The 24,759-nt window shown below is 38.8% G+C and overlaps 4 protein-coding genes across 6 annotated transcripts; 2 read left to right on the top strand and 2 right to left on the bottom strand.

The window, feature by feature from the left end:
* The first annotated feature begins 342 nt into the window (after positions 1–342).
* On the top strand, positions 343–3,811 carry dennd10 (DENN domain containing 10). 2 transcript variants are annotated; one of them, XM_086093791.1, is made up of 10 exons: positions 343–413; positions 596–650; positions 859–1,055; positions 1,137–1,216; positions 1,299–1,447; positions 1,543–1,654; positions 1,764–1,864; positions 1,953–2,060; positions 2,150–2,244; positions 2,328–3,811. In XM_086093791.1, the coding sequence occupies exons 2-10, from the start codon at positions 605–607 to the stop codon at positions 2,493–2,495; spliced, it is 1,056 nt and encodes a 351-aa protein (XP_085949917.1). In that variant the 5' UTR covers positions 343–413; positions 596–604; the 3' UTR covers positions 2,496–3,811. The 2 variants fall into 2 exon arrangements, with proteins under 2 accessions (XP_085949917.1, XP_085949918.1); XM_086093792.1 differs by having other exon boundaries at positions 379–650.
* sfxn4 (sideroflexin 4) lies at positions 966–7,302 on the bottom strand. Of its 2 annotated transcripts, none has more exons than XM_086093793.1 (15): positions 7,151–7,302; positions 6,996–7,061; positions 6,866–6,922; positions 6,752–6,778; positions 6,531–6,585; positions 6,108–6,133; positions 5,980–6,033; positions 5,843–5,905; positions 5,649–5,717; positions 5,274–5,364; positions 4,378–4,493; positions 4,225–4,310; positions 4,035–4,152; positions 3,843–3,963; positions 966–2,203 (listed from the first exon to the last, which is right to left on the bottom strand). In XM_086093793.1, exons 1-14 carry the CDS (start codon positions 7,187–7,189, stop codon positions 3,886–3,888), a joined length of 945 nt encoding a protein of 314 aa, XP_085949919.1. In that variant the 5' UTR covers positions 7,190–7,302; the 3' UTR covers positions 966–2,203; positions 3,843–3,885. The 2 variants fall into 2 exon arrangements, with proteins under 2 accessions (XP_085949919.1, XP_085949920.1); XM_086093794.1 differs by having other exon boundaries at positions 6,866–6,918; positions 7,151–7,299.
* A 385-nt stretch (positions 7,303–7,687) lies between these two features.
* On the top strand, positions 7,688–12,300 carry prdx3 (peroxiredoxin 3). Its single transcript, XM_086093795.1, has 7 exons — positions 7,688–7,752; positions 8,604–8,694; positions 8,825–8,966; positions 9,394–9,529; positions 11,222–11,325; positions 11,472–11,637; positions 12,146–12,300. The coding sequence occupies exons 1-7, from the start codon at positions 7,717–7,719 to the stop codon at positions 12,194–12,196; spliced, it is 726 nt and encodes a 241-aa protein (XP_085949921.1). The 5' UTR covers positions 7,688–7,716; the 3' UTR covers positions 12,197–12,300.
* Positions 12,301–13,210: 910 nt separating this feature from the next.
* tm9sf3 (transmembrane 9 superfamily member 3) lies at positions 13,211–24,367 on the bottom strand. The gene is made up of 15 exons (XM_086093789.1): positions 24,171–24,367; positions 22,632–22,827; positions 22,081–22,203; positions 19,592–19,752; positions 19,365–19,442; positions 18,284–18,415; positions 18,040–18,206; positions 17,859–17,953; positions 17,655–17,785; positions 16,901–17,040; positions 16,683–16,751; positions 16,457–16,603; positions 16,288–16,371; positions 16,120–16,196; positions 13,211–14,709 (listed from the first exon to the last, which is right to left on the bottom strand). Exons 1-15 carry the CDS (start codon positions 24,261–24,263, stop codon positions 14,642–14,644), a joined length of 1,761 nt encoding a protein of 586 aa, XP_085949915.1. The 5' UTR covers positions 24,264–24,367; the 3' UTR covers positions 13,211–14,641.
* Positions 24,368–24,759: the final 392 nt, after the last annotated feature.

Here is a 24,759-nt window from a genome sequence, read left to right as displayed (position 1 = left end):
TTCACAAAATTTGGCAACTCTGGGTGACTCTAAATTTCCCGTATGTAACTGTGTAACGATTGTGGTGCGTTCCATGGCACGCATATTGAAACAGCCAAATGGTTGCTTGGTTCGCCAATTGCAGTTACACTGCAAATAAAGGCCTTGATCCATAACTATAATGAAGACAAATACATATTAAGTTTTTTTTTTTTTTATTGCAGAAATGTGTATCTATGGGGAAATACATCTTTGACAAGTGGTGATGTATCGAGCTTTAAAAAAAAAACTATTTATACGTAGCCTTGAATGCATCCTCTACGCCCACAATGTGATTGGTTATGAGTGGCCTCTCTGTTCGCACACAAGTCTCCTGACCCGGAAAAAGGAAGAAATACGCACAGAGGGGGAGAAAAAAAGTGGTGACAGCAGAGGTAAAACAGAAACAGCAATAAAATAATTCATCGCTTTCATCGCGCTTATGGTCTCATCACATCCGTGCAGCATCCATTTCGAGCTTTTGACATTTGAATAGTTTTTAGGGTTCTTGGCTTGTCAGTGGCATCTTGGTGTGATTATGTTTCGCCCCCCAATTTATTTACTTTGAACTTTCCAGGTATGGAATATGGCAGCACCTGAAACGCAGTCTATGTTAAGCGTTGGATTGATCGGTAAGTTAACTTTCTCACGCCAATGGTTTTACTTCGTGTTCTTTTTAGCGACGAGCGACTTAAGCAGCCAGTTTGTGCTGTAGTGTAGAATCACATGATAGCAATGAATCCAATTGCTCCATTAGCAGAATTATGCGGTTCTTTCTTGATTATGCACAAGTGTGTTGAGAAGAGCCACCCATTTAAAAATGTCTCATGTTGTCCCCAGAAAAAGATGTGAACGGGGACACTCTGTGGGTGTGGTGCTATCCCGCGGTGGGCTCAGAACTTAGACAAATTCTACTCAGCAAGAGCTGTCTGACACAAAACAAGGAAGATTTTCACACATTTGTATTTGGCCAATTCTGTCGCACTTGGTATTACATCAACACACTAGAAGTACAGGAACCTACATCTCTAAACAAGGTACCGACCTCATTCATAACAATGGCACAGCAGTTTCTTTTCTTGAATACACACCTTAAGTTGTGTTTCTCCCCTTCCTAGGTAACTCATTTGTCAGTGGTAGTTACAGCAAAAGACTTCAACCCCGAGAAATATGCTGCACTCAATAGAATACTGTGCAGGTACAATGTGCAAAAATGTTATTGAGTTGAAATATACAGTTTGAGGGGATCACCTTCAATAAAGCTTTGGTTTATTATTCAGGATGTACATCAAATATGGCAGTCCAGTGAAAATGATGGAGGTCTACATCGCTGTCCTCACCAAAGGTATTTGCCAGAGTGAAGAGAACGGCTCCTTTTTAACCAAGGACTACGATGTCCGAAAGGCTTTTCTGGCAGGATCAATCAAAGGTAAAGATGTAAAATGTGACTTTTGCTTAATGACAGGGGATAAGACAACAGCTAGAACTTATGCCAACTTAACCTGCACCTGTGCTCTGTATCAGATGTGGTGTCTCAGTTCGGCATGGAAACCATTATCCTGTACACTGCTGTCATGCTGAAAAAGAGGATTGCTGTCCACCATCCTCGTGTTGAAGCCTTGTTGGAATTTACAAGGTCAATTTAATAATAGTATTAAATTCATAATTGAATGAATATTTGCATGTAGCGGTGGCCGTGCTCATTTTCCGTGCGTATATTCACACTGTTAATCTTTGTCTTTCAGAGTGCTTCCTGCTCTAGCGTGGCACAGGAAAGATTGGTCTATTCTGCATCCATATGTGCACCTGACGGATACTGAAGTGGAGCATCTCAGTAAATGCACAGGTGAAAACGTTTTCCGCTTTCATCCATCCATTTTCAATACCGCATATCCATATTTAATCTGTAATCTTTTTCTTATATTTTCCTGCAGGGTATATAGCAGGATTTGTCGATCCAGAGGTGAGCAACAGATCAGACCTGTTTGATGTGTATGTGAACCTCCCAGACAGCATCATCACTGTGTCACAGAGTGCCAAAGGTGCTGTAAACTCTTCATTACTGAGCATTTTGACCACAAGGAGTGGGAAATGACAAAAAAAACAAAAACGGAATTGTGTTCCAACACAGAGGCCATGATGATGGGGAAGTTGCACAAGGACGTCGGCCATCTTATTGTCCAGTCTGCAGAAGACACAGAGAGGTCAGACAGTCAAGTCATTAAGGTGAGAGTTGTGTTGTTGTTTTTTAAGCTGTTAGGGAAAATTGTCTCCATTCTGAAGTGTGACACCCACATTGTCAATTGCAGGACATTTCTATGAAGACCAAACAAATTCTTGCTCATTTGGGGACCTTGGCTGATCAATGTGAAGGCTCAAAAATGACTCTGGAACATTTAAAGCAGCAACATTTCCCCCCAGCAACGGAAAACTTCCTCTTTCGTCTGGCTGCTGCTGAGCAGATATTACAGATATAAGACTTTTTTTCTTTCAGATGCCGTCCAAAAGGGTAACAGTTCGGACATGAACCTAATTATGACAGTAAAAAGTATGCCAAATGTGGCATTAATTTTTTTTTAAATGTAGTATAAAACAAAAAAAATTCTTACTGACCTCAACTTCCCCTAATACAAACCAAGAAATGACCTTGTATCTGCTCATGCGGCTTTGTTTTTATGTCTTACAAAATGGTCACTGTGCCTCATTGTTGCATGCTGTTCAAGTCAGCAGTAATCCAGTAGTTCCCAGCAAATAACCCAGGTAATATTTGCTATAAAAGAAAATTAATTCCTTTCTACAAATTTTTTTTTTTTTAAATGCCCATCCCAAACTCATCGTCGGAATAATTAAAGCATGCTTTAGACATCTTTTTAAGATGTTTTTTGAGGGAGCAAGTAAGGCTTTTGTTACCAAGATGCCTATTAATCAAGCGTATGCCACTTATCTAACACTAACGCTAATCTGACTAGACTGATAACAAAACTCAGTGGTGCTCAGTAGTTTCTCCATGGCTTGAAAGTAGGGGTGGATGAGTACCGATACCAGGCCTTATTTCAAGGTATCCGTACTTGCCACAGTGGCCACTACCAGTTGTTTTATCATCAGAAACTGGAAATTAAAAGAATAGAAAATTCATTAATTTCATGCAATTTTAGGGGGAAATGCAATATTGGGATACATAGGTCTTTCTTATAAAAAATAAAATAAAAATCTAGATCCCTATTTGAAATTGTATTTTCCCCTTTTTGAGAAATGGTGCAAAGGCACTTACTATAAAATGGGGTGAAATAGATGAGATGAGTCATTCGGGAAGGACTCAGGCAATCTACTATAAACTATTTGCCAGTCAATTTTTTACGTCACCTTTTGAAGGGGGGAGGGGGGTGAACAAGAACTTTGGGTTGGTTGCCATAGTGATAATAATAATAAAACCATTTTGAACCAAGTATTTTTTTTCTGGTGAATTGCTTTGCTAATCATTTCAGATTTGCTCAACGTGTTTAATTTCAAGTTACTTAGTTAACAGATTATTCCATGCTTAGAGATACATTGTTTACAGGTCCTATCATGTGTGTGTTTTTTTATTGTTATTAATAAGTAGTTGTGTTGTGGGGTACATTTGCCAGAATGATGGTTAAGTGCCTCAGTATTTCATTACATAGTGCAGTGCATAAAATTCATGATATAACACATTGGAGAGTTAAATGTATTTTTTATGAACAGATGTGTATTTGGCATTGATTGGTGCAAAGAATATTAATTCTGTATTAATAAATATATTGTAAAAAGAAAAAGAAAACTAGTGTGGTGCTTATTCATTTTACATTTGGTCTGAACCTTCCAGGTTCAGCTGTATTTGACCGTTGCTCAAAGTCCTCGGTGGTAGAATAACTGCTCTTCGGCTACCTTGGCCTGTAGGTCTTCGTCAACATTTTCCCTCCTTATCTGGAAAGCAAGGTCAGTGTCAGCTGAGCTCATGTCAATAAATTCAGCCGAGATGATGTCCAGAATCTTACCGTTCCCAGTTGAGGGTAGAGACTGAATGAAAGTGGGATCATCAGGCCGAAGACGACGAATGCTAAACCGTGTCGGATAGGAGCGACCAGCAGAGCATTCTTCTGGAAAAGTCGAGTTCTGCAGGAGGAAAGCGTGCTTAGTTGTTCCCCGACAATTTATATTGGATGATTCATATTGGAGTCAGCTGACCTCTGTAAGACTGAAGCCAGGAGATTAGGAACAGCAGCAGTTGTGCCAAAAAGAACTGCTCTTGTCAATGCAGTTTCCGTCACAGCCTGAAAAACAAACCAATGTGATAAAGCAACATCATGTTGCTTTGATATTTAGTTACTCCTCTATTACCTTTTCTGCTGCTGCCTTAGATATGCCGACAGAATTCCCATTGGAATCGAACACTTGGATACCAGTTTCGCATTCCTCCCCTCTGACAGTAAACACGTTGAAGAAAGCGAGAATAGCTGGCGGAACAAGACATGTTACGCTCTGAATAAATATATCACCATTATATTAACGTCACGGTTAACTCATTCACTGCCATTGACGTCATAAATTAATTTGAACTATTTCTATTAGTTTAACATTTTTTTCCCACTTTTGTTAACAAGAGTATGAAAAACTAAATTTTTTTGGGGTACATTTAGAGCAGAAATAAAAATGTGTGATTAATCATGAGTTAACTAGTGAAGTCATGCAATTAAATACGATTAAAAAAATAATAATTGCCTGACACATAATTTAAAAATAAATTATATATAATTTTTTTATATATATATATTTTAAAGAGATTATTAAAAAATTAGGGGTGTCAGGCGATGACAATTTTAAATCGTAATTAATCGCATGACTTTACTGGTTACCTCATGATTAATCACAAATTTTCTGTTCTAATACAATAAAAACATTCTAGGTTTTCATACTCTTGTTAACAAAAGTGAGAAAAATGTTAAACTAATAGAAATTGTTAAAATGAATTTTTGACATCGATAGCCGTCAATGGCAGTGAATGAGTTAAGCAGAAACCTCATATGTCCAAATTGGGTCAGTTTCAATTAATTTAATTTTTTTCACAAATTGATACTATTGGTCAGTCCATGTGAGCAAAAAATAAAAAATAAAATACCTTAAGTATTGAAGTATCTAACATAACGACAATGTTTCATCATTAAATGAGATGTGAGGATTCCCACCGTCAGCAATATTTATTTACCTATCCGCTTTTATTTTAGGAGCCGACAAACCTGAGAGAGGGACTGGTGCGAAAAACCTGAAGACATTTTGGAGGAATAGGCTTCTTATACGCAGTCGGTTCACAATAATTTGAGGAAGGACCTGCAACCAAAAAGTACAGCACATGATCACAATCTACAATCTCCCAAACAACTTGCAATATAGAAAGGAGATACTGTACACACAGTTATAATTATGCTGAATTTGGATTCACATGGTCAGACAATAATTCAAAAGTTTGAATTGTGGCTGCAGATTAGAATTGTATGGCATCATAGCGACAGGTTTATGCTTCATGATAGCGTTGTGAAACTTGTTGTGGTTGTGACTTTTACAGGTACACTTAATATCTACAATTGATGTAGCACATAAACTGCTGTACATACCCCTGCACATGTTGTATATGAGACTGTCCCTGCTATCAAAAAGAGCTGCTTCGGAGACGGTGTCTGAACCTGGAGATAAGCACAAAGTGGCAACTCCTCATTCATGAGTGATTTGATTGCAACTGTCAAAGCAGAGGTCATATGCACTAATCTTAGTTAGTATACTGGACCTCATTACAGTATTGCAGTATTACCTGTTCTGAGGAGCAATTCCTGTTTGCAAAGTTGAAACCGGCAGTGTAACTCTGTAGTAAAAACTGCAAAAGGGTGTTTCATTGACGTAAGGAACAAAGTTTAGAAAAGATAGTTTAATATGGTAAGTCACATATACCTGCCAGAACAAGGCTGGTTTGATATTTTTATGTGGCAAAAAGCTGGCAACCACCTGAAAATAGAGGGGGAAAAATTAATATACCTTCCGGTTCATGTGCCAAACATGTGACGGGACGACGGACGTACCAAAGGAGCAGCACATGGCAAAAATGCTGGAAAAATGAGACGGGCGATGGTGAGTATAGCACTATGTACGTCACAATTATGCCTCTCTGTGGGTCAACTGTCCAAATTATCCAAATACTTCTAAAGCTCTGAAAACAGAGGTAGTTTTACATACATTTGTTATATTTCTAAATGGTAACCAAATTCCACATTTGTGTGACACTGCTTAAAATGAAGCTGAAATTCTACACTCAAATTACAATCAAAGTTTCAAATGTCAAATTCCGTAGTTGTTGTATGAAGACAAAATTATAAAATGGCCAAATATGTCTTTTTGCTTACAGAGGCAACTAAATTCTGCTAACTTATCCACAATTGCACAAAGTTCAATTTCGGTACAATATCCACCAGTTTTATGTTTATATATTTTTCAATGTACTATACCTGGAGGGCGGAAAACTTGTGGAAGCACAGAACCAGAATCAGCATGGATGGATGACTGTTAAGACAAACTGGTCATTAAAACACGTATTTTAACTTTGTTTTAAGACTGTCAATTATTTGGATTTGATTGAATTAAAAACCCAAATTATGGTACCCATAAAACATAGGCCAAACCATACATTTTGCAGCTAAAACAGGCTTGTGTCTCCTGCATTACTTACAAGGGAGAGGTTCAACGCATGCTCATCCTACTGGCAGAAAGAGTGAACAGAAATAGTAGTAGTGTCACGGTGTCTAAAAGACAAGAAATCACTGAGCATATGTTCGTATCTGACCTTTTTGCTGATTTTTTCTCCATTTCTTAGTTGGGTGCTGCTTTCTTGGATTTCTGCCTGAGTGGAGCAGGATAATCAGTTCACCAACAGTGGCACTTTCCAGTATTGTTTTACTGCTCCCGATACTTACGTCTGATGTGAGCAGAAAGGATGGATCCAAAAGATTCATCCATATCTTTAAACGGCTAAATACAGACTGAAATGAAAAATAATGCATGCTCATAAGCCCCATAATACATATAATACCAAGAGCTGATGCTGAAGAAGCGCCACTTGCTAATTTACCTCCCCGTGGCTCTTCCAATACAACAGATTGGTATCCATCACACCAGCAATATAATTATTTATTGTAAATTCAATAGACAAGGTTTCCCATTTCAATTCTCACATTCAAACATAAGAATCTGACATGTTGTTGAGGTCAAACAGGAACGACTTCCGTGTTTTGTCACGTGCTCAAATATTCATTCAGAGACGGTCGTAAAGTTGAAAACTCTACGCGCCACATTGACGATAAGATTATATACAGTATAACGTTGAGCATACTGAACACATAGTATCAAATTATACGCACACGTGTATCCTATTCTGTAAATCCAACTCAAGTTGAAAGATATACAGCTGAAAATTTCAATGTCATCTTCGTCTCCAGCGAGCACTTGAAGGCATCTTTTATCGATTTATTTTCTTCTTCTTTTTTCATGACAATTTTTGTACTGATATACAACAATGACAAAATTAGTAATTACAAGAAAAAACTGTATACAGTTGTATATAATTAGGAAATACGCGAAATATTAGTATAGTCCACCCCATATCTAGACCAACCGCCCTCCTATGACATCATCAAAATGGCAGCCAGCATTGGAAGACTCCTCAGGACGTCTGTGAGTTTACAACTTTACACTAAATTGTACCGCGCTATGTGTTTGCGTTCCTCTTACACGTTAATAATGTCACTAGAGATGCTATTGAAGAAACCGTGACAAGGCTTTTTAGGTTGTGCTGACATGCTGCGTGTCGCTCACTCTGACGCACGTTGAACCTGCGGCGAAACCTGTGACCTCTTCACGATTTAAGTGTACTGTATTGTACATTTAGGTAATAATCTAAAAAAATATTCACTGTCGTTTCATCTTTCGGTGGCGTGCACTTATAAAATACTGAACAGTCGCTGCGTTTCCATCCAGGACGAAGTGGTTACGAAACTGAAAATAAATAGCGCGTGCGTAGTTATTTTGCAAATACGCAACACTTGACTATCAACGTAGTCATTCTTTTTTCTTTTCTTTTTTAACAGAAGTTGTCATCTTCAAACTATTGTTATTATTATTGTAGTCATTATATTCCTCTTGAAGCTTTTGAACAAATCTAAATGTATTAAAACACACATATTAAAATGTAAAGTATGTATTTAAAGTACCATACTTCACACCTGTTCTCACTCTCGCTTTTCTCTATATAAGAGTTCAAATTGCAGTTCACAAATTTTAAATGAACTAGTTCAGTTCATGAGTGAAAATTTTGAACAAAGTTCACCATTCCATATTTTTCAAAATATGTTTCTGCATTTTCCACATTGTTGCCACTCATTCAGTCCACACTAGTCGTAGCCACCTCCGACTTTCACCTTACAATCTCAAAACCCTGGCTGAGGCTGAGGTAGGAAATGATCAGTCACACACTCAGGGGTGTAAAAGTCATTTTAGCTGTAAAAATCATGGCTGTCATTTTCCAGGCAAGAGTTGCAGCAACGTGTCGGCAAGGAGGCGCTGCAGCCGAACGAATCGTGTCTGCTTCTGCACTTCAGAGGGCCTGTTTCTCCACCAGTATGTATTAAAGTCACTAGCCAATTTCTGCCGAGACCACTCATCTGAATAATGAGATTTTGCACAGGTTCAGCTCAAAGTACCACATAGTTCACACTGCGTTTAGTAGGTAATGTGTTCATTCTCTCAGCCTCATGCAGATGGATCCCAGCGGTCACTCAACTGGCGCCTGCTTTTAAAGCCACAGCAGTTTACAATGGCGAATTCAAGGAGATGAGCCTCGCTGACTTCAAGGGCAAATACTTGGTCCTCTTCTTCTACCCACTGGATTTGTGAGTATTGCAGCTCCCTCTGACCAACTGAAGACAAATTTCGGGTGTTTTTATTTTTATTTTATTTTATTTATTTTTTTACATACTTGGCCAATATGTCTATTCTGATGACCAACCAGTTTTAGGTCACATCATTTATCTGAGGATGAATTAATACAGGAACACAAGGTTGCTGAAAAAGCTGATACTGAAAGTGCTTGAATTTGTATTTCTGAAACCTGAATGATTGAAATTGATGACGGGTTCAAAATCTATAGTGAACCTGCGATTGTTGCGAGGGATACGTTCCAGACCCCGCCACAATTGGTTAAAAAACGGAACTCATGTAATATAGAGCGACCGTGTACATTATTTAAGACTGGGTCACAGATGTCTTTAAAAATGTACAATCCCCTAAAATGTCTGTTTTGCGTTTGCTTTATTGCAGCACCTTCGTATGCCCAACAGAGATCATTTCATTCAGCGACAAGGCCAATGAGTTCCACGACATCAACTGTGAGGTGGTGGGTGTGTCTGTGGACTCTCACTTCACGCACCTGGCGTGGACCAACACACCTCGCAAGGTATGCACCCATTGTGGAAAAATGTACAATTAAGTTCAGTCATCAACACAAAATATTGTTTACAGCTGGATGATATTATTATGTCGCGTGTTATTAGCAGTAGTGTTTCACATAAATGACTAACCCCCAATAGATTTATTTGAAAACCTTGTTTTGCTTTTAGATTCTGTTTTCTGCGGCATACCAGACTCCAAAATGCTCCCTGAAATGCGGGCCGTTGTTTGCAAATCACATCTGTTATTATTTGATTTTTATAGTTTTCTTTACTTTACAAAAGGAGTGTCGTTATTGTGCCAAGAAAAAATATTTTAAATTTTCCCCTTTACTGATTTCTTGTTTTTTTTTGGGTGTGTGTGTGTTTATGTCTACAAATTGCAGTTTCATAATGGTTTTATTTATTAACATCCCTATACATTGATAATACATGTCTTCTAAATTTGACATGCCACAGTGTTGTTAAAAATCCTGGCAAATTTGAGTAAGTAAAAAAAAAAAAAAAAACTATATCAAATGAGACTTAAAACTGAAAAATCAAGCCTTCATCTTCTCTCACAGTTGCTGTGGGCGTGTCTGCTAAAACCACACCACACTCAACTGTCAACACTCTTAGTCCTGGAAAAAATGGATGCTAACACATTTAGCATTTTTCTCACACCTACACTTTAACTACATGTTTGAGCTGCGAAAATATAGTTAAAGCATCCTGTGACTGGAATAGAAAATGTCCCACCAGGTCATCGTGGGGACAACGAGGCGCTCGCTAGCTCAAAGCCACACACTGGCTGTCACATCTGTTTTTTATTTTATTTATTTATCTTTTTAACCTCGCTTTTCTTCTTTCCGTGATGTGCGCGCACTCTCAAGCACCCACACCACCCCGAAGCGAGCGTCCACAATGCTGGCTGTCAAACCAGACTTTAAAACTCGCCCCCATCTCTTCCACCTTCCTCTCCGTGATGTGCGCGCACTCACAGCTGGGGGAAAAAAAAGACGCCACGAAGTGGCCAGGCTAACGGACTAGCCAAAGAAAATATTTATTTTTGAGGTGTAAACATAGCTATTGTGTCACATTTGCCAAGAAATATCTTGATGATCACAAGGCCTATCTTCTGTTTGAAAAAAGTCATTTGAAACATTTGGGACAAATAACAGACAAAAAAAACCTCATTCACTGCCATTGACGGCTATTGACGTCAAAAATTCATTTGAACTATTTCTATTAGTTTAAATTGTTTCCATTTTTGTTAACAAGAGTATGAAAACCTAGATTTTTTTTTTACTGTACATTTAGAACAGATATCAAATTTATGATTAATCGTGAGTTAGCTATTGAAGAAGTCATGCGATTAATTACAATTAAAAATTAGGAGCGGCGGGCGATTAAAATCTAAATTAATTGCATGACTTTACGAGTTAACTTACGATTGATCCCTAATTTTATATCTGTTCTAAATGTACAATAAAACAATTCTAGGTTTTCATACTCTTGTTAACAAAAGTGGAAAAAAATGTTAAACTAATAGAAATAGTTCAAATTAATTTTTGACGTCTATAACCGTCAATGGCAGTGAATGAGTTAAGAAGGGGGCAAATATTTTTTCACAGCACTGTATTTTGAGTACGATAATTAACTCATGACGCGTCAGTGTTGTAGTCCATTGTCATGATGGTGTTTATGTTAATATCTGACAGGCTGGAGGCTTGGGAAGCATTCATATTCCTCTGCTCGCCGACCTCACCAAGCAGATTTCCAGAGACTACGGTGTGCTACTGGAAGACCCAGGCATTGCGCTGAGGTACAAGCAGCTGAATTTTTACTCTGAAATGTTTCATAAACTCGGTGAACTTCAGCAAAGAATGCATTTTTTTTAAGGGAATGTCAAGTGCATCTTAAAAACAGTTTTCCTGATATTTGACATTTACGTGTGACTTTCCTTTTTAGGGGTCTGTTCCTCATCGATCCAAACGGTGTGGTGAAGCACATGAGCGTGAACGACCTGCCAGTGGGTCGTAGTGTTGAAGAGACACTTCGGCTTGTGAAGGCTTTCCAGTTCGTGGAGACCCATGGTGAAGTGTGTCCAGCAAGCTGGACACCCAAGTCGCCAACAGTGAGTGGACAATATTCCAGCCTGCCCATATTCACTACCGTCATTTCTAGACTACAAGCCGCTTCTTTTTTTGGGGTGAGGTTCATGACTGGTGAGGCATTGACTCCTCTGCAGTTGGATTTAAAAAAATATGAACTCAAAATAGAAGATTAGCCTATATTTAAATTTTGAACTTAATTAATGCAAGATCAGAAAAAAAACGGGAGATGGCTGTTCCAGTTCGATGGAGACAGCAACACTGCCTCCTAGTGGATAGAAGAGGGATGGCCTTTCAACGTGTGCATAAATAAATTCGTGTGCCTGCTGACCCACAAACATACATTCAAGTTCAACAATTCAAAAGCCAAATTGAATATTTACACATGGCTAATATGCATTTCTGTGTTTTTATGGCTAAATTGACCTGTTGCGGCTTTTAATCAGGCGTGCTTTGTAGTCCATAAATTATGATCTTTCTGTAGATGAACGTTTCATTTAAAGTCAAATATTGTTAATCCTTTGTTTTCAGATCAAACCAACCCCTGAAGGATCTAAAGAGTACTTTGAGAAAGTCAACTGAATGTAAAGCACAAGTCCATGATTTACCATTTGTTTTATTCACTGTGACATCGACAGTTCTGCTAATAAAAGCTTTCATGTAAAAAATAGTAAAATCTCTACAAATGTTGGTACTTTTTTTTTGTCCAATAGAAGTGCAGATCATTCGCATGAAGATAAGAGGCAGAAGATCGCAACCCCGGTACAAAAACATGTTTTATTTCCTCGTCATTACGACCCTCTTGCTTCCGTTCCCTAAAGAGACAGAGCTTGTGTCCAAATTCACAAGGCTGGGTCCTCCGAAGGCCGAATTTGTCGGCGTCATGACGTCACTCCCGGCGCGACTCGACAGCACGAGTCGAGTCTTACACATTCACGTGTAAGACTGTGCGTGTTGTGGAGTTGCGCCAGGAGTGACGTCATGACGCCGACAAATTCGGCCTGACCCAGCCTTGTGAATTTGGACACAGGCAGAGTCTAAAAGAGCACAGACCCCCACAACCAACGAGAATGCAGCAAACACACCTGTCATGCACAGGACGCAACGGTGCGCTTCTGCCATCCTCCCTCTTCGTCACCCCAGCCCTGTTTAGAACAATTCAAATTTTACTTCACAAAATGGATGTATTTTACAGTAAACTCCCACTACATTGTGTAATGTGTGGGAGAGGTAAAACCAAAACAAATGTTTTCAGATGGCCTTTGATAGATTATTATTTGTTGCAGTCGGATTAGGAACATATCGCCACTCTCTTAAAATAATTAATTTTGTTGCTTAAATAAACTCATGATGCAAATGGTTAAATTTTTCCTAAAAAACCTAATGATTTAGGTGATTATTTTAAGGCGTCGATATGCTGTTCAAGTTCGATGGAGACTGCAACACTGCCTCCTACTGGACGGAGGAGAGATGACCTTTCAACGTGTGCATGTTTGGAACTGTAACATGCTGTCTACGAATTTTGGCACTTCTTTTGAGCTACCCCCCGCTCCAACAATAGAAGTGCAGACCATTTAAGAGGCATAAGCTCACAACCCCTGTACATAAACATGTTTTATTTGCTCTTTTTACAACAATATGCAGGATGAAAATGTCTCAGCAGACATTGGTACACAACATGAGGTGCCAAAATCAACTTCAGTGGGGAAGAACTGTAACTGAGGCGTTACAAGTAGGGAACATACTGTATGTACACAATATGTAGGGGGTAAATAAAGACTTTGAAAGACTGCAGCACTCGGTGTGGTTATGAAGACATCCAAGTGTACTTTTTTTTTGTACGGTATGTGAAAACAAAACTCATCCCTTTGGACATTCACACATGGCGTTTATGTTAGGCAACAAAGATGGTGTGCAAGGGAAATGTTTTACAAAATGCTGAGCCTTTTTAAAGCTTTAAATAATACGAAATCATTATGTGAGCATAAGCGGACCAGCCTGCCTCCACAATGCATTTCACATTGTGAAGCTGATCCTACCAGTGAAACAATTTGATCAGTTTCGGTGAAAACCTCATGCAATTTCAGGCAAGATGAACCAGCGCCACCAGCCCCGCCCCAAACACCAAACGCAACATACCTTTTGTTTTTAGCTGATTCATAAAAAAAAAATCAAAACACCCTATTGTAAATCTGTACAACGAAAATACATTTGGGATCTACATCTAAAGGTACATTAAGGTTATATACACTCCCCTCATACATATATTATCTTTACATGTAGACGTAATTCAAACCCAAACATTAAGAAAAACAAGACTAAACCTGGGGGGAAAGCATCACATCCATTTAAAAGTCTGTTACTGTACCCCGACTGCGGATCCGTCCCTCCACAGTCGACAGCAGGACTTGAACATTGTAACCGGATGGATCACCGTAACGGGGGAATTAGAGCCACCAAAATGGGGGACTGACTCAAGTGACAGCATCCTTTTTTTTGCAGTGGAAGTGAATGGGAACAAAGTACTTGCACTATGCACTAACGTTACTGTGAGTTGACTTCAAGAATACAAAATAGAAATCAAGTCAGAATACGGGCACAAAGCCAACTCTGTTATTCTGACACAATAGAACAAATAAAGGCTTTCAATATACTTAGGCCTCTTCACTGAAGAGAGCTGCACTATTCCATCCATAAACATGTATGTAGTCTGGTCTCAGGTGGGACTGGTTTGGAAGAGAAGCCGCGTAAGCCTTAAACATTTGCCCCCAATAATTTGTATGAAAGCAACTGATAAAAACAACTTTCTTTTTTTTTTTCTTTGATGCCTCATCCGCAGCTTTGCATCTGATCACTTCATGTTGCAGCGTTGAAAATCATTCAGAAAATGGAAAACTACATTGTACAAAGTGAGATTCTCACAATCTCTTTGCAAGAAAGAAAACTAATAAAGGATGTTGTATGCCGGCCGTCTTCCAGGATACACGCGGGCGATTCCGTGACCATGATCCACCTTGCCGTGCTGCTTTAGTCTATTTTCACATTTGTGTAGATCTTCCTCACGAAGGCACTTGTTCCCATGTATCCGACTGCACCTGCAACACACGCAGACGTTCAGTCATATTCCCCCGGGATTTCATTATACATGCACCGATTCATGACAAAATGATGGTATAAAATTAAAAAAAAAAACGGCAATGCTACCATCAGGGTTGTGCCAATTGTTTGTATCAAATTTACAATGTTCAGAATATTTATTTCAGCACTTAACTGCGTCATTGTTCTGTGTCATATCTATTAACTCATTCACTATAGACGTCAAAAATTCATTGGAACTATTTCTATTAGTTGAACATTTTTTTCCCACTTTTGTTAACAAGATAAAGAAAACAAATATTGTACATTTAGACCAGATATAACATTTGTGATTAATCATGAGTTAACTATTGAAGTCATGCGATTAATTACAATTACAATTTGTAATCGCCTGATGCCCTAATTTTAATAATCTATATACATTTTAAAATAAATATTTTTATAGCATATTTTATAAACAAGCGTTTCCAAAGTGGCACATTCAGATCCGCACACTATCATACGCATAAACTCAAAAAAATATGTTTTCAAAATAATAAAATGCAATAGTAAAAAATAAATAAAACACTGAAAGACCCAGAGGACCACACAATTCACGCTGAACTAAAAGCCAAGGGATAAAAGAGGGTCTTAAAACACTCCACTGTGGGTAGTTGGAACCTGGAAGGTGGATTGTTCCACAGCTTAGTGCCAACCATAGAGACGGCTCGACCTTAACTTTTGGGTTGACTTCCCCTTTTAACTCTTTTACCGGCAAATGACATCTAATAAAATCCAAATGAATGCCGCCAAAAACGTTAAATGACGTTTACTAATTTTTTTCCCCTCAATGGGCAGTGCAACGTCTTGTGCAGCGCTCCTTTTTGAATAGTTGTAAAAAATCACAAAACAGCCACTAACTATGGCCAGCAGATGGCAGCATTGCATCTCTTTTCAATGTTCTGCCTGTGTTTGCAATTGCAGTGAAACATGGCGGATCGGAGGAAATAAAACGTTTTCAAGGATGACGTGAATGATCAAAGCCTTTGTCACATTAAATCTAATTCACAAAAGTGTCACTAAACAAAAAATATTAGTGACAAAGTCACTGTTGTGCAGGAAATGTATCTTTTCACAAAAAGCAAATTGTCTTTTCAATTTTCGCTCAATGTCACTCAAATTACCTATTTTCAAATGGTGTTTACTAAAGAACGGAATAAGGTAGAAATATAAAAAAAAAATTAAATGAAAGAATGGAACATGAGCTTTCATTTAACCCAGCATGTTTGTGTAGTCAAAGTACACAATATTCTGTTTGCCTTGAAAGAGGAGTTAATATGCTCGAAATCGGCTGGCACTGTCCGTGTTTTTTTTTTTTTGGAATAAATAACGTGACATTAAAAGAGTTAAGAAACCCAAGCAGGACTGACCACACATGATTCCAAGAGAAGTGCTGAACACAGCCATGTAACCGAAGTAGAAGGATGTCTGGAACAGCCCGTACATCCTGAAATACGACAGAGAACAAAACCATCAGTTTCAACAAATAATTTACACCCCCCCCCCAAAATATAAAACCATCCGCCAGACTCACTTACTTAGTTTTGAAGAAATAGTAGTAAAAAGAGTACATGTAAACATAAACTGCCGTGGATGCAGCTGACAGGAAGCTTGTCCATTGCCTGAAATGGGAGACATGTAATGTTCTGTTATCAAGTTAGAACTTATTTTCTCCCAACGTAGCAGTCTGAGACAAGAGACGCTCACCATCTGTAGTCCTCGGCATTGAGCAGGAAGTACGTACACACGATGGTGACGCACACCGTCACAATGCAAAGGATAACCAGCACGAGCATCATGAAGCCGTAGACATAGTAGATTTTATAGGCCCAGAACGATGTGAAGATGAAATACCTGATGAGGGAGGAAAAGTCAACTTGTGCAATGAAAATGAGCTTAAAATATGATTAACTCTCTCAGGATGTCAACTTACATTTCAATAAAGATGGAACCAAAAGGAAGGATTCCACCGAGACAGACGATGACAGCTGGCTCCATGAACCTGAGCACAAAATGTGCACGTTAGAAGTAAAAAAAAAAGAAAAAGAAGAAGAAGATACTAGTTTGAAAATCAAGTCACTTATTTCCTTTGGGCAATGCTCGTCACAAACATTAATAAAGAGTAAAGTACATTGCTCGAAGCACACCTACCATTTCTTTTCTGGGATGGGCCTCGGCACAGCATTCACCCTGCATGGGAAATTTGGCTGGCCAGAAAGATTCCTTCCCAAAATCGTTCCCACCAGGTTTAGCGGCAGGATGACGAAAAAGCAGATGCAACACACAGCAACCTGCATATGGACACGGAGACACGTTTAATGTGACGCGACGACCAACACTAATACCGCAACAGTATAACGGGTGCCATGGCTCTATAAAAGGTTTGGAAACCGGTTTATGCAACCAATGTTTCATGGTTGTCTTGTTCATACTTGACGCATGAATTGGCTTTACTGATAATTCTGTTTGTATAATTACGTACAACCGCTAACTAAACAAGTCCAAAGGGAATGCCAGCATCCGTGTGCTTTAACTTGAACACACCCATTTTTACCATACCATTCTATCCAATCACAATCCCAGACACATCGTATTGTATCATTTTTCCCCTTTTTATGACGCTCTCCGTTTTAGATTTGAGAGTACATTGAAACAAGATCATAATTCCTGTGTGGTTTTGTCACATTTATGTCTGGTGGCGCGCCGTGAGATTTTGCTAATGTAAATAACGTGCTTGGCTCAATAAAGCTTGGGAAACATTGCGTTATGGGGCAGTAGCATTACAAAAGAAGCACAACAAAGATCAGCAGTTTTTTGTACAATTATGTTGTGAGTAAAAATTGGCAGTTGTTGCCCGTGACAACGTTTCTCACACGATGTGGTTCGTATGTCTGTGTAGACCCACCATGGTACCAAAAGGGATCGCTCTGGAGGCATGATAGTAGATTGCAATGAAGTTGATGAAAAAGGCCGTCCCGCACACCATTGCTGGGATCATAAAGGCCCCGATGAACATTTGCTTGATCCATCTTCTCCCTGCATTAGTCAAGGAATCAAACAACACAATTATAATACAATTTCTGACACGCAAATGCAAAGGTCTACTTACCTCCTTGTTTTGCATACAAGCTCCCACCAAAGTAGCCATTGACAGGGGAAGTGGCAGCATACACAAAAATGGCTGTGCTCAGCATCGATCCTCTCCTGCAGAGCAAATTGACACACGTCTGTTAAGTCCTTCAAATCTTTTCACGAACCTGCACTGTGCACTCTTTACTGCACTGACTTACTCGGTATACAGATCCTCAACCATTGCCACAATAATGACAATGAGCGATACAGAGAAGATCTGGCAGCCAGAACCAATGAGTGAGGAGAAAATCAGCGGATGGCTTGAGGGCCGGAATACATCCCCATGCACCTGCTTCCAGCCGTATTCATCTCCCAGGTCTCGGTCCTATTGGAGGAACCACGGCATCGTATCAACTCGTTTCAAAGTGCGAACGATTGCCACGCAGTCATTACCGAGCTTACCATGTCGTCCATTTCCTCCTCTTTGCTGTATCTGGCATAATCCTTCCTGAGCGTTCTCATCAAAATCATGGACACCAGACCCACCAAGAAGATCACCATCATGAAGGAGTTAAAGATAGAGAACCAGTGTATCTAAGAATGAGTAAATAGTACAGATTGAGGGGTTAATATTTCAAAGTTGTGTGTAAAATAATTGAATCACAAAAAGGTGGCTCCAAGCGATGCGCTCGATGGAAAATTTCGCTTCAAAAATCATCTTGACAAGACTTTGGATAAAACCAAGCAAATTAAAAAAAAATTGTCGGACTAAACTGTGTTTTTGAAGCATGACAAGTTTAACATACAATCGCAAAGCCACATTTTTTTTTAAATTTTTTTTTTAAGGCAGCTGCTAGCAAAAATGCTAGTAGTGAACCGACAATATGCGGAGGACGACAAATGACGTTGGCGGAAGACCAAGGCCTGCAAAATATCATGTGGATCGCTACAAACAATCAACACATCCAACATCCCAGAGGGACCACTACGACAAGGATAAATTAATTTTACTGCACGCAGAAGATCACCAAGGTACAACTGCTGCTGTACAATACTGAAATTAGGTCAATTAGCGGAGACCTATGCTGTTATCACATTTTGAGCAATACAACTTAACTACAATGCATACAAACAAACCATGTTGTAAATGTTGGCATATGACATTCAGAATATTTGTTAATGTGAAAATATTAGGGTCACAAAAAAAAAAAAAAAAAAGTCGGTAATTGCAGTAAGTGCAAGTAAATAACGGATTCCAAAAAAAAGAAAGAAGTGCTGCAGCGGATCACAAAATGTTGACTGCGCAAAACAATAAATGAAGAAAGAATTAATACATACTCTTCAAATTTGATGGTCAAAAAACACTCAGAAACACTGGAATCCTTTAACATACAGTTTCAACAAAAAACATGGGTGAATGGGGGGGGGGGGGGTTTAACAAAAACACTGAATTTCTAAAAATATTTGGTATCTTAGGGGAAAACCGTTTCCTATTGATTTGTCTATTTGTTTCTATATAGAGTTGACATGACGCTCAACTCACCCTGTGCTGGAAGAAGGACGGGTCGAGATACTTGTCAAATCTGTCCTCAAACTTCACATCCGATTTCTTCCACTTCACCTGCACAGTATATGCATTTAGGGACACTTAAACGTATAGTTTGTAACATTTGTGTACAACAGAATCATGCTAGCAAGACCCAACGGGGCCAGCAATAAGTAATGATCAATTATAGCAAAGAAAATTACAGTCAGTCATACATCACTCACAGAGTAAGACATTGCAATCTTTGTGTTGGGCACAAGTCGAACTTTGCCTTCACTGGTTAGATTTACGTCAACAATTCTGTTGCCGTTAAAGCCAATCTCCAATTTCTTGTACGTCCAAAGGTAGTGATCTTCTCCATTCTCGTCTGCCTCGCCAACAATACCTGGAAAGAAATGGATATGAACTGAAATTTGTATCAGAAATAATCTAGCTATTATGTAGTCAAACACTAAGGTCATTTTTGACACGGCCTATTTGCTTTAGGCAAGGGAGCTTTATTTATATAGTACGTCATACACAAGGCAACTCAAAGTGCAGCATTTGCCAGACAATGCCACACGGGTCATTTTACTGTGCTCGGGCACATTTACTGCTTAAGTTTTTCCTTTGTATTTCCACTCCAGGCTCCTGTAGGGCATCAAAACGGTGGTATACCAGAAAATATGTTGCTTTATAAGCTTACCAACCGACAGAAATTTAGCAAACGTTACCTCACTTAATGGAATATATGAACACACTTACTAATACTTTATATTTACGTTATAGCATCTTGATAATCAGGGCCAAGTGTCTACAGCAAGCTCAGCATTCACAAATTAATTGTATATCTTTTTTATTTTTCAAGTCTTTTTTTTTTTTTTTTTAACTGTCCACTGCAAATACTCTCTACAGATTGTTATTAGCATTTTAAATGCAATGAGCCTCTTCCCGAGTGTTTTGGGATCATAGTTTGCGGCGTATTTATGGTTTAAACCGCTAATAAAGTTTTAAATTTGCCCCAAAGAAAGAGACATTTACCCTACCCTGTACCTTTTAGGAAGGTGAAACGGGTTCAAAAGATTGAAGGATAGCAGCTTGCTGCTTGCTCTGTCAAGATGTGACTTTGTGCGGAGAGCAAAATGAGACAACTCAACTTTGTCTCATTATTTATCGCATCCCCATAGATTTTTTTTCTTTCTTAACGTTTAGAGGTACAGAACAAAAATAATTCTGTGGCACAAAGATCTTGCAAAATGAAACGGCAGCCGCTTGGTTTTGCATTATACAATGTATGGTACTACTGGTATTACAGGAGTGACAGAAGGAAAACCGGCTTCAGGGAGCAGAAGTATGCGTGTCTAAATCAGCAACATTTGATACAGTACAACGCAAACGCCTGATACAGCAACATACAGCGCGGCCACTAATGTTTGTAATTTAGTTTAAGCAAACACTAGCTCACCCACCAGCTATGCAAATGAACTGCACTGACTTTGTACATTTATGACGTGCTTTTAAATGACAAACAAATCTATTGTTCACTATAGAGTAAGTCAAATATGTTCAAATACAGAAATCCTACATAATATACAAAGCTACATCTATCTATAGATCCGTCCGTATCTTTTTGACTGAACCGACAACTCAAAATCGAGAGTGACTTGACTTGGACTCGGGTGCAAAAACAGACATTATAATGAGTTTTCCTTTCCTGCATGGTGAAGTTAGAAAGCGGCTGCCAGTTGAGCTTTTTCAATTGAAAGATTTATCGTAGTATTTCATGTCTAGGGAGGTCAAAGTCCATATTCATTTATTGTTGCTTCGCTGACTGTATATACACAAGACAACACAACGAATTGTACACGCACTCCACCCATTACCTCCTCTCGCAACATCGTTTACATTAATACTGCACTTTTGTTTGAGCGGCAAAAAGGTGTGGCACTCATATAAATACCATTAAATATACAAGAATGGCTTCATTGTTAACATGATGATATTGAGAAATCAAATCCATCTAACATAATATAGACTGTGTACAAAGTACAAACTGAATGCAATAGAATACAGTACAAATACAAATGGAATCAAGTGAACACAACATGAATAATGACTTCTAAGATGACATATTAGAACTAAACCAAAGTGTGGGAGGATGGCAAGCAATTAAAATTCAGAAATTCATCCATTGATAATAAGCAGCTATCTCCTATGACATAATGACAGTACAACTTACACAATAACGATGTAAACTAAACTAACGTTATTCATAGGGTGGTCGTGATAATCAATAAATCCATTAATTGCACGATAATTAAAAATGAGCACTAAAGTTTGCCAGGCTCGATCATTCTTTACCAAAGACACCAAGTAAATGAGTTTACTTTTGTGTATCTGTCGCGAGTTGCGACTGAATTTTGCTTTTATATATAAGTGCAAGTGTATACAGACACTTTATTTACTAATCGTCCATTTTATTTATTGTTTTTGGTGGTTTTGGATACCAACAATGTTTTTTCCCTTATAATTCCAATTTTAAATATTCTCAACAAATAAAAGTTTGTTTTTAAAAGGGCGCAATTGCATTATTATACCATTATCATTATATTAGTTGAAAAATGATATGAAAACCGCAGTATTTTCCGGGGCAATTTATCATTAGGCAAAACTTGTTATTGTGACAGGCCTAGTCACGCATGGTCAATAATTCACCAATTTAATTTTCACTTACCCCAAATGGGCAGGTCATCAATGTACATTTGGTACCAGTAGTGATTCTTTATTGCATACACAAAAGCATCCCGTTTGGCTTTGTCCAGGTCAATTTCACAATACGTTGTCTGCAAGACGTCATCTACAGAGGTGGAGAAAATGCAGAATGTTCAGGGTTATATTAAAACTGTACTTTAAAAGGCAGTCGTAATGAGAAAATGGTCGTAGGTCCAACTTCAGACAATTTGTTCGTATTCTCTGTACAGTTTTGAAACAGTTGTATGTCAAATTTATACTCTTATTAACTCTAACGTGTTTAGATTTTTGTATTGCACTGATGGAAATCTCTGATCAAGTCTGAAAGGTCATAAAATGGACCGTTAGTCCAATAGTAACACAATGTCATGTTTGGTTACGCTAACATATTGTAACGTTGCCATCTACCATGGATTACATAGGCATTACCCAGTGAACTCTTGTCTATTAATAACCAAAACTAGTCTCGCAAAATTGTCGTTTGTGGCAGACGACGAGACACAAACTCTTAAAATCAGTTATGGAATTAATTACCAATGAACTTGATGTCAAGGCCGCTAAACTCCAGCTCCACTCCCTGCAGAGCTTCTCCAAGTGTTTCGTGGTAATGACTGATGGTTTTCTTTGTGCCCGCACAGAAGGGTAAAGAGAAATACTTGTATGTCTCCTGTCGGTTGTGGTAAGGCCCCACTGTGTTCATCCATAATACTACCTCTTCTTTTTCTGTGTACTGAAAGGGAAAACAAGGTCTTAGCATGATATCATGTCATCATTTAGGTCAATATCACCATTAGATGACTTCCCATTTCGCCCCAAGCAATCATATTCATTCATTCATTGTATGAAGTAGATGTTATGCTGTTACAAATGCATATTGGTAAAACCCTCATACTTTTTTTTTCATGCAAGCAGACAACATATATGCAAACAGCAAAAGATGTGAGCATGTTAAGCTAGACAACATTCAACTAAACACATAATACGATGGCAACTATGGATTGTAAATGTAAATATTCAATCTGCAACTTGTCACTGTTTCAGGGTCCACTGTAAAAAACTTTTTTTACCAGAATGCTGGTAATTATGTCACAGAAATCATCAAAGTGATTCGTAATGGGGCCACGTACCCCAACTATAATGACCGGGTTGACAGCAATTTCAGGGACAAATGCAAAATGTTTATCAATATATAGAAAATGTAATATATATGATAAACTGACTGATTTGTATCAAATTATTGTGGACAATTAAGGCAGCAAAAAATTATATTTAGGCTCTTGAAACCACTTATCACACACACAAAGTTGTTAACAAGGCACTGCAGGTGACATACCCAAATCAACAAGATCTCAGAGTCTCATTATTATTCTACATTTTTAATAAATCACAGAGATTCTGATTAAGACAGCACATCGATTGATCATTTACCTAATTTCTATGTAATCGGACTTAAAATTTCTGCCACTACGCAACACGTGGGAAAGTATCGTTACCGTGCGACTAAACTAAGTAGCAACACATTCCTGTTTAGTGGTTGTAATTTACATATCTAATCTGCAGGTATGCATGTGATAAGTGGAAATAGTCCAACCCCTTTAAGATCGAGAGACTAGTGTGAGGCCTGTCACTAGTGTCCACACATATTAGCGTCGACGAAGGCGACTTTGTCTTTTACGGGTTCTGTATAATATACTGTAAATAATTCCATTACAGACGCTTTCTGTGACAAGACCTGATAGCGCGACTGTTCGCTCGTCAAACTTGAGCACCGCTTCCGCCGGCCGGTGCTCCCAAATAGCTTGAGGAGCTACCAAGCCGTGCTAACAAACCAGTAGGCAAACGTTTGGCCATAAGCACTTAGGCCGATGAGCGTTGACAGGTTAGCCAGCTAATGGTGAGGCTCGTTGTCGGTTCCCTTAGCCCAGTATTCAACGATAAATAACACGACGGGTGACACTCATCTCCGCGATCCGAGTGCAGTTGTACTTCAAGGCTAAGCAAAGCGTTAGCATGTTGCAAACAGCACAAACGTCCATTATTTCAAAAAGGAATCCCCTTTTCAATCGGCCTTACTGTGTGTTCATGTTCATCTGCTTCGACAGGTATTAAGGAGCCTAGTAGAGTGAGGAACACCGCAGCTGCCACCCTCCACCTGGATGATCCCATTATTTTCGGTGAAAGTGTGCAGAAAGATCGGGGGTGTTAGCTTTGCGGTGCTATCCCACCTTCTTCCTGGTTGTATGACTGAGGCGATTTTTGGGACGCTCTTCTACGCATATGGCGTAAGTGTTTCGCGATTATACATCGGATGCACTTTCGATTGGCTGGAGTGCGCCACGTGACGCGGCTCATCCAATCACGCTGGGTAGCGGTGAATGAAACGATGAATAAGGAAACAGTGGCTGCGCATCATCCGCAACCTTCAGCCACGTCATCTGACTGCCAAAGACCGGAGCTTCATATTTACCAATCGTCAAACGTGCCACAAAGCAAACGGCCATACGAATCAGCTTCCCTGTGTAAGCTGGAGGAATAGTGAACGTATATTTAGTCTTTAACTAAATTAAAAGCGCACACTTAAGTAAATGTATGCCCCAGGGTCGAGTAATTCAGCTTTCTATGTGTATGCAAAAACAAAACTGAAAGGATACGGGGTATAACG

Source organism: Leptonotus elevatus, chromosome 13 (genome assembly GCF_054856555.1).
Source record: "Leptonotus elevatus isolate MCC_2025b chromosome 13, RoL_Lele_1.0, whole genome shotgun sequence".
NCBI lineage: Eukaryota > Metazoa > Chordata > Actinopteri > Syngnathiformes > Syngnathidae > Leptonotus > Leptonotus elevatus.
Note: the sequence above shows the minus strand (reverse complement) of the source record. Positions and strands in the feature narration are given on the sequence as shown.

Coding starts and splice junctions, on each gene's coding strand:
- tm9sf3 (XM_086093789.1), bottom strand. CDS start 24,263: ATGGGATCATCCAGGTGGAGGGTGGCAGCTGCGGTGTTCCTCACTCTA. Junction 18,416..19,364: donor CGTCCTTCTTCCAGCACAGG/GTGAGTTGAGCG, acceptor ACTCATTCTTAG/ATACACTGGTTCTCTATCTT. Junction 16,197..16,287: donor TACTATTTCTTCAAAACTAA/GTAAGTGAGTCT, acceptor GTCGTATTTCAG/GATGTACGGGCTGTTCCAGA.
- dennd10 (XM_086093791.1), top strand. CDS start 605: ATGGCAGCACCTGAAACGCAGTCTATGTTAAGCGTTGGATTGATCG. Junction 1,056..1,136: donor AACCTACATCTCTAAACAAG/GTACCGACCTCA, acceptor TCCCCTTCCTAG/GTAACTCATTTGTCAGTGGT. Junction 2,061..2,149: donor TGTGTCACAGAGTGCCAAAG/GTGCTGTAAACT, acceptor GTTCCAACACAG/AGGCCATGATGATGGGGAAG.
- sfxn4 (XM_086093793.1), bottom strand. CDS start 7,189: ATGGATACCAATCTGTTGTATTGGAAGAGCCACGGGGAG. Junction 5,906..5,979: donor AACCAGCCTTGTTCTGGCAG/GTATATGTGACT, acceptor ACCCTTTTGCAG/TTTTTACTACAGAGTTACAC. Junction 4,311..4,377: donor CTAAGGCAGCAGCAGAAAAG/GTAATAGAGGAG, acceptor TTTGTTTTTCAG/GCTGTGACGGAAACTGCATT.
- prdx3 (XM_086093795.1), top strand. CDS start 7,717: ATGGCAGCCAGCATTGGAAGACTCCTCAGGACGTCT. Junction 11,326..11,471: donor GACCCAGGCATTGCGCTGAG/GTACAAGCAGCT, acceptor TTTCCTTTTTAG/GGGTCTGTTCCTCATCGATC. Junction 11,638..12,145: donor GGACACCCAAGTCGCCAACA/GTGAGTGGACAA, acceptor CTTTGTTTTCAG/ATCAAACCAACCCCTGAAGG.